Source organism: Anguilla anguilla, chromosome 16 (assembly GCF_013347855.1).
Source record: "Anguilla anguilla isolate fAngAng1 chromosome 16, fAngAng1.pri, whole genome shotgun sequence".
Classification (NCBI taxonomy): Eukaryota; Metazoa; Chordata; class Actinopteri; order Anguilliformes; family Anguillidae; genus Anguilla; species Anguilla anguilla.
In genome coordinates, this window is record NC_049216.1 from 2,974,475 (window position 1) to 2,981,786 (window position 7,312).

At 44.1% G+C, this 7,312-nt stretch overlaps 1 protein-coding gene across 1 annotated transcript in view; it reads left to right on the forward strand.

The window, feature by feature from the left end:
• Positions 1–1,220: 1,220 nt before the first annotated feature.
• The window catches only part of LOC118215098 (NLR family CARD domain-containing protein 3-like), a 14,503-nt gene continuing 8,411 nt past the window's right edge, over positions 1,221–7,312 (forward strand). The window contains exons 1-7 of the mRNA XM_035395535.1: positions 1,221–1,284; positions 2,040–2,150; positions 3,374–3,484; positions 4,599–4,709; positions 5,429–5,539; positions 6,366–6,476; positions 7,303–7,312. The exon at positions 7,303–7,312 is cut by the window's right edge and continues 101 nt beyond it. Coding sequence (XP_035251426.1) covers positions 1,226–1,284; positions 2,040–2,150; positions 3,374–3,484; positions 4,599–4,709; positions 5,429–5,539; positions 6,366–6,476; positions 7,303–7,312 — 624 coding nt within the window. The 5' untranslated portion in view covers positions 1,221–1,225. The remainder of the gene's footprint in view (positions 1,285–2,039; positions 2,151–3,373; positions 3,485–4,598; positions 4,710–5,428; positions 5,540–6,365; positions 6,477–7,302) is intronic.

Here is a 7,312-nt window from a genome sequence, read left to right on the forward strand (position 1 = left end):
GTATCAGATGATCCTGCCAGCTAATTTTTCAATGTTGGCCATTCAACTCTTGCACTTAAGATTTAGGTTACCAAACCAGCAGATCATATTAAAAGTTAAAAGAAATTAAATAAAAGACTTATAAAAGATAGTCATCAGCATTGTGTCCACCTTGAAACTTCGGAGTAATAGCTATTAAATGGGGGGAGGAGGTGCTCATGCAACATTGAACAGGTCACTGAAATAAAAGGTTATTGTTGTATGTATTCATATAATAATTTTCTCTCATCCTTCTGAGAAAAAGACATTCATGTCTGTCCTCTGCGGAGGACGTGACATTTCTAGTTATATCTTCAAGCCTTCATGATAGCTTTATTGTCTCTGTGTCTATAATATATTATGGTCTTTAAATGTCAGAAATTTGGACGTGAGATTACATGTTCTTGGACCTGGTGGTCATTCCGGAGTAAAACATTTAATGTGTATTTTTTTAATTGTTGTCATAATAAGTAAAACTGCAATTATATATCATTATTCATAACAGATTGTTTTTATTGTTTTTTATTTTATTTAGTTTGTATTTTTATACATTTGTATTACTATATACATTATAACAAAAAAATATAGAAAAAAATGTAATTTTTAACCTATTTTCCCCTGGGTCTCAGGAGGACAAAGCTTAGTTGCTGATATCATTTTAAAATGCTCCAATACTGCAGACCGCTCTCTGTTCCTGGCTGGTTCCATCTCTGCACAATGTCTTGGATTCTTAAAGCAGTCACTGTGACTCACTAGCTCACGACTGACACAAACTGCTTGCTGTACCCATGAAACCTGCGCCAAAGCTTTGCTTCCTTTGAGTCAGTTACCAAAGCGGTCACATGGTTGTGTGTACCGAATGAAGCTTCGGACGTCATTGATCACGTGTTTATGGCAGAAACTAATCAAGCCTCGGCACACTGTTTCTAGTGTCGTCTTTTTCTGGACACACGCTCCTGAGCTTCAGTATCAAGGGTAACGCCACTCCTTTTGAGATGCCTGTATAGTACATGTTCAGGGCCCATTTAAATTCTGCATTGCTTCCAGTCAAAACTATGTTATATTGTATGTGTGTGTCTCTGTGTGTCCATGTAAGTGTTCAGTGTGTTCTCATGTTTTGTTTACAGGCTAATCTGGGTTGGAAGCCGTTTGTGTGTCCAGTCTGGCCTGATATGTTCCTGTCTCTTTATAAAATGCTGTTTATAAAATGAGTCTCTCAGAGGAGCCAAAGACCAAAGGAAAAACCCTCAGCACTGAGAGGAAGAGGTATAAATGAATGAATCAGATATTTAATGTGATATGAGTTAGAGCTGCAGGAAGAGGATACGTTTAACTGGAAGCTCTGTCTCCATGTGCTGTGAGTTAGAGCTGCAGTAAGATGATGAGTTTAACCGGAAGCTCTGTCTCCATGTGCTATGAGTATAAGCTGCAGTAAGAGGATGTCAAGCTCTCTCTCCATGTGCTGTGAGTTAGAGCTGCAGTAAGAGGATGAGTTTAACCGGAAGCTCTGTCTCCATGTGCTATGAGTATAAGCTGCAGTAAGAGGATGTCAAGCTCTCTCTCCATGTGCTGTGAGTTAGAGCTGCAGTAAGAGGATGAGTTTAACTGGAGGCTCTGTCTCCAAGTGCTGTGAGTTAGAGCTGCAGTAAGGATGAGTTTAACCGGAAGCTCTGTCTCCATGTGCTGTGAGTTAGAGCTGCAGTAAGATGATGAGTTTAACTGGAGGCTCTGTCTCCAAGTGCTGTGAGTTAGAGCTGCAGTAAGGATGAGTTTAACCGGAAGCTCTGCTTCCATGTGCTATGAGTTTAAGCTGCAGTAAGAGGATGTCAAGCTCCATCTCCATGTGCTGTGAGTTAGAGCTGCAGTAAGAGGATAAGTTTAACCGGAAGCTCTGTCTTCATGTGCTGTGAGTTAGAGCTAGAGTAAGAGGATGAGTTTAACTGGAAGCTCTGTCTCCATGTGCTATGAGTTTTAGCTGCAGTAAGAGGATGTCAAGCTCTGTCTCCTTGTTTTGTTCACAGGGTCCAGGTAGAAAGAGCCGGGTCACCTGTACCCAGCTGTCTGTCTATGAGGAGTGATGAGTCAATGGAGAAGGCATTCAACTTCAGAGGAGAGTTACCAGGTGATTCAAGGTAAATGAACAGGTTCATGTTGACACTTCACAGTTTAATTAAATCTAAATTTCACTGACAACTTTGAGATCTAGGTTGGTTGCCCCGTGTTACATTCACGTGAAGGTGGGTGTATTATGTCATTTTCAGCCCAGGTAGCAAACAACTTCAGCCTGGAACTGCACAGATTTCGGCACGACACTGCTGACTTCAGGCCAGAATCAGTGCAGACCCGTCCCGGAGTCACTTGCTATCTGGAAGGTGTAGCTGGTGGTAGGGTGTCCTCCTGGCAACTGTAGAGTTGCTGTTTCAATCCTGTGATGGAAATCTACATATGTTGACTTATATCTGGAGAGATGGAGTTGGGTCCGTACACAAAATAAAAAACTCTCATTGGGCTCTTGAGCAAGGCCCTTAACATAAAAACTGCTCCAGAGGCTTTACGCTTCTTCCCACTCTCTCCTCTTTTGCAACTCTTCTCTGTGGCATTTAACCCAGGGTGTCTTTGCAAAAGTTAGATCAGCAGTAAGAGGATGAGTTTAACTGGAGGCTCTGTCTCCAAGTGCTGTGAGTTAGAGCTGCAGTAAGAGGATGAGTTTAACCGGAAGCTCTGTCTCCATGTGCTGTGAGTTAGAGCTGCAGTAAGAGGATACGTTTAACTGGAAGCTCTGTCTCCATGTGCTGTGAGTTAGAGCTGCAGTAAGAGGATAAGTTTAACTGGAGGCTCTGTCTCCAAGTGCTGTGAATTAGAGCTGCAGTAAGAGGATGAGTTTAACCGGAAGCTCTGTCTCCATGTGCTATGAGTATAAGCTGCAGTAAGAGGATGTCAAGCTCTCTCTCCATGTGCTGTGAGTTAGAGCTGCAGTAAGAGGATGAGTTTAACTGGAGGCTCTGTCTCCAAGTGCTGTGAGTTAGAGCTGCAGTAAGAGGATGAGTTTAACCGGAAGCTCTGTCTCCATGTGCTGTGAGTTAGAGCTGCAGTAAGATGATGAGTTTAACTGGAGGCTCTGTCTCCAAGTGCTGTGAGTTAGAGCTGCAGTAAGAGGATGTCAAGCTCCATCTCCATGTGCTGTGAGTTAGAGCTGCAGTAAGAGGATAAGTTTAATCGGAAGCTCTGTCTTCATGTGCTGTGAGTTAGAGCTAGAGTAAGAGGATGAGTTTAACTGGAAGCTCTGTCTCCATGTGCTATGAGTTTTAGCTGCAGTAAGAGGATGTCAAGCTCTGTCTCCTTGTTTTGTTCACAGGGTCCAGGTAGAAAGAGCCGGGTCACCTGTACCCAGCTGTCTGTCTATGAGGAGTGATGAGTCAATGGAGAAGGCATTCAACTTCAGAGGAGAGTTACCAGGTGATTCAAGGTAAATGAACAGGTTCATGTTGACACTTCACAGTTTAATTAAATCTAAATTTCACTGACAACTTTGAGATCTAGGTTGGTTGCCCCGTGTTACATTCACGTGAAGGTGGGTGTATTATGTCATATTCAGCCCAGATAGCAAACAACTTCAGCCTGGAACTGCACAGATTTCGGCACGACACTGCTGACTTCAGGCCAGAATCAGTGCAGACCCGTCCCGGAGTCACTTGCTATCTGGAAGGTGTAGCTGGTGGTAGGGTGTCCTCCTGGCAACTGTAGAGTTGCTGTTTCAATCCTGTGATGGAAATCTACATATGTTGACTTATATCTGGAGAGATGGAGTTGGGTCCGTACACAAAATAAAAAACTCTCATTGGGCTCTTGAGCAAGGCCCTTAACATAAAAACTGCTCCAGAGGCTTTACGCTTCTTCCCACTCTCTCCTCTTTTGCAACTCTTCTCTGTGGCATTTAACCCAGGGTGTCTTTGCAAAAGTTAGATCAGCAGTAAGAGGATGAGTTTAACTGGAGGCTCTGTCTCCAAGTGCTGTGAGTTAGAGCTGCAGTAAGAGGATGAGTTTAACCGGAAGCTCTGTCTCCATGTGCTGTGAGTTAGAGCTGCAGTAAGAGGATACGTTTAACTGGAAGCTCTGTCTCCATGTGCTGTGAGTTGGAGCTGCAGTAAGAGGATAAGTTTAACTGGAGGCTCTGTCTCCAAGTGCTGTGAATTAGAGCTGCAGTAAGAGGATGAGTTTAACCGGAAGCTCTGTCTCCATGTGCTATGAGTATAAGCTGCAGTAAGAGGATGTCAAGCTCTCTCTCCATGTGCTGTGAGTTAGAGCTGCAGTAAGAGGATGAGTTTAACTGGAGGCTCTGTCTCCAAGTGCTGTGAGTTAGAGCTGCAGTAAGAGGATGAGTTTAACCGGAAGCTCTGTCTCCATGTGCTGTGAGTTAGAGCTGCAGTAAGATGATGAGTTTAACTGGAGGCTCTGTCTCCAAGTGCTGTGAGTTAGAGCTGCAGTAAGGATGAGTTTAACCGGAAGCTCTGCTTCCATGTGCTATGAGTTTAAGCTGCAGTAAGAGGATGTCAAGCTCTGTCTCCTTGTTTTGTTCACAGGGTCCAGGTAGAAAGAGCCGGGTCACCTGTACCCAGCTGTCTGTCTATGAGGAGTGATGAGTCAATGGAGAAGGCATTCAACTTCAGAGGAGAGTTACCAGGTGATTCAAGGTAAATGAACAGGTTCATGTTGACACTTCACAGTTTAATTAAATCTAAATTTCACTGACAACTTTGAGATCTAGGTTGGTTGCCCCGTGTTACATTCACGTGAAGGTGGGTGTATTATGTCATATTCAGCCCAGGTATCAAACGACTTCAGCCTGGAACTGTACAGATTTTGGCATGACACTGCTGACTTCAGGCCAGAATCAGTGCAGATCCGGCCCAGAATCACTTGTTATCTGGAATGTGTAGATAGTGGTAGGGTGTCCTCCTGGCAACTGTAGAGTTGCTGTTTCGAACCTGTGATGGACATCTCCATATGTTGACTTATATCAGGAGAGATGGAGTTGGGTCCATACACAAAATAAAAAACTCTCATTGGGCTCTTAAGCAAGGCCCTTAACATAAAAACTTCTCCAGAGGCTTTACGCTTCTTCCCACTCTCTCCTCTTTTGCAACTCTTCTCTCTGGCATTTATCCCAGGGTGTCTTTGCAAAAGTTAGATCAGTAGTGAGAGGATGAGTTTAACTGGAAGCTCTGTCTCCAAGTGTTGTGAGTTAGAGCTGCAGTAAGAGGACGAGGTTAACTGGAAGCTCTGTCTCCAAGTGCTGTGAGTTAGAGCTAGAGTAAGAGGATGAGTTTAACCGGAAGCTCTGTCTCCATGTGCTATGAGTTTAAGCTGCAGTAAGAGGATGTCAAGCTCTGTCTCCTTGTTTTGTTCACAGGGTCCAGGTAGAAAGAGCCGGGTCACCTGTACCCAGCTGTCTGTCTATGAAGAGTGAAGAGTCAATGGAGAAAGCATTCAACTTCAGAGGAGAGTTACCAGGTGATTCAAGGTAAATGAACAGGTTCATGTTGATACTTCACAGTTTAATTAAATCTAAATTTCACTGACAACTTTGAGATCTAGGTTGGTTGCCCCGTGTTACATTCACGTGAAGGTGGGTGTATTATGTCATTTTCAGCCCAGGTAGCAAACAACTTCAGCCTGGAACTGCACAGATTTTGGCACGACGCTGCTCACTTCAGGCCAGAATCAGTGCAGATCCGTCCCGGAGTCACTTGCTATCTGGAAGGTGTAGATGGTGGTAGGGTGTCCTCCTGGCAACTGTAAAGTTGCTGTTTCAATCCTGTGATGGAAATCTACATATGTTGACTTATATCTGGAGAGATAGAGTTGGGTCCGTACACAAAATAAAAAACTCTCATTGGGCTCTTAAGCAAGGCCCTTAACATAAAAACTGCTCCAGAGGCTTTACGCTTCTTCCCACTCTCTCCTCTTTTGCAACTCTTCTCTGTGGCATTTAACCCAGGGTGTCTTTGCAAAAGTTAGATCAGCAGTAAGAGGATGAGTTTAACTGGAAGCTCTGTCTCCAAGTGCTGTGAGTTAGAGCTGCAGTAAGAGGATGAGTTTAACCGGAAGCTCTGTCTTCATGTGCTATGAGTTTTAGCTGCAGTAATTGGATGTCAAGCTCTGTCTCCATGTGCTGTGAGTTAGAGCTGCAGTAAGAGGATAAGTTTAACTGGAAGCTCTGTCTCCATGTGCTGTGAGTTAGAGCTGTAGTAAGAGGATGAGTTTAACTGGAAGCTCTGTCTTCATGTGCTATGAGTTTTAGCTGCAGTAAGAGGATGTCAAGCTCTGTCTCCTTGTTTTGTTCACAGGGTCCAGGTAGAAAGAGCCGGGTCACCTGTACCCAGCTGTCTGTCTATGAGGAGTGATGAGTCAATGGAGAAGGCATTCAACTTCAGAGGAGAGTTACCAGGTGATTCAAGGTAAATGAACAGGTTCATGTTGATACTTCACAGTTTAATTAAATCTAAATTTCGTTGACAACTTTGAGATCTAGGTTGGTTGCCCCGTGTTACATTCACGTGAAGGTGGGTGTATTATGTCATATTCAGCCCAGGTAGCAAACGACTTCAGCCTGGAACTGCACAGATTTCGGCACGACACTGCTGACTTCAGGCCAGAATCAGTGCAGATCCGGCCTGGAGTCACTTGCTATCTGGAAGGTGTAGATGGTGGTAGGGTGTCCTCCTGGCAACTGTAGAGTTGCTGTTTCAATCCTGTGATGGAAATCTACATATGTTGACTTATATCTGGATAGATGGAGTTAGGTCCGTACACAAAATAAAAAACTCTCATTGGGCTCTTGAGCAAGGCCCTTGACATAAAAACTGCTCCAGAGGCTTTACGCTTCTTCCCACTCTCTCCTCTTTTGCAACTCTTCTCTGTGGCATTTAACCCAGGGTGTCTTTGCAAAAGTTAGATCAGCAGTAAGAGGATGAGTTTAACTGGAGGCTCTGTCTCCAAGTGCTGTGAGTTAGAGCTGCAGTAAGAGGATAAGTTAAACCGGAAGCTCTGTCTTCATGTGCTATGAGTTTTAGCTGCAGTAATTGGATGTCAAGCTCTGTCTCCATGTGCTGTGAGTTAGAGCTGCAGTAAGAGGATAAGTTTAACTGGAAGCTCTGTCTCCATGTGCTGTGAGTTAGAGCTGTAGTAAGAGGATGAGTTTAACTGGAAGCTCTGTCTTCATGTGCTATGAGTTTTAGCTGCAGTAAGAGGATGTCAAGCTCTGTCTCCTTGTTTTGTTCACAGGGTCCAGGTA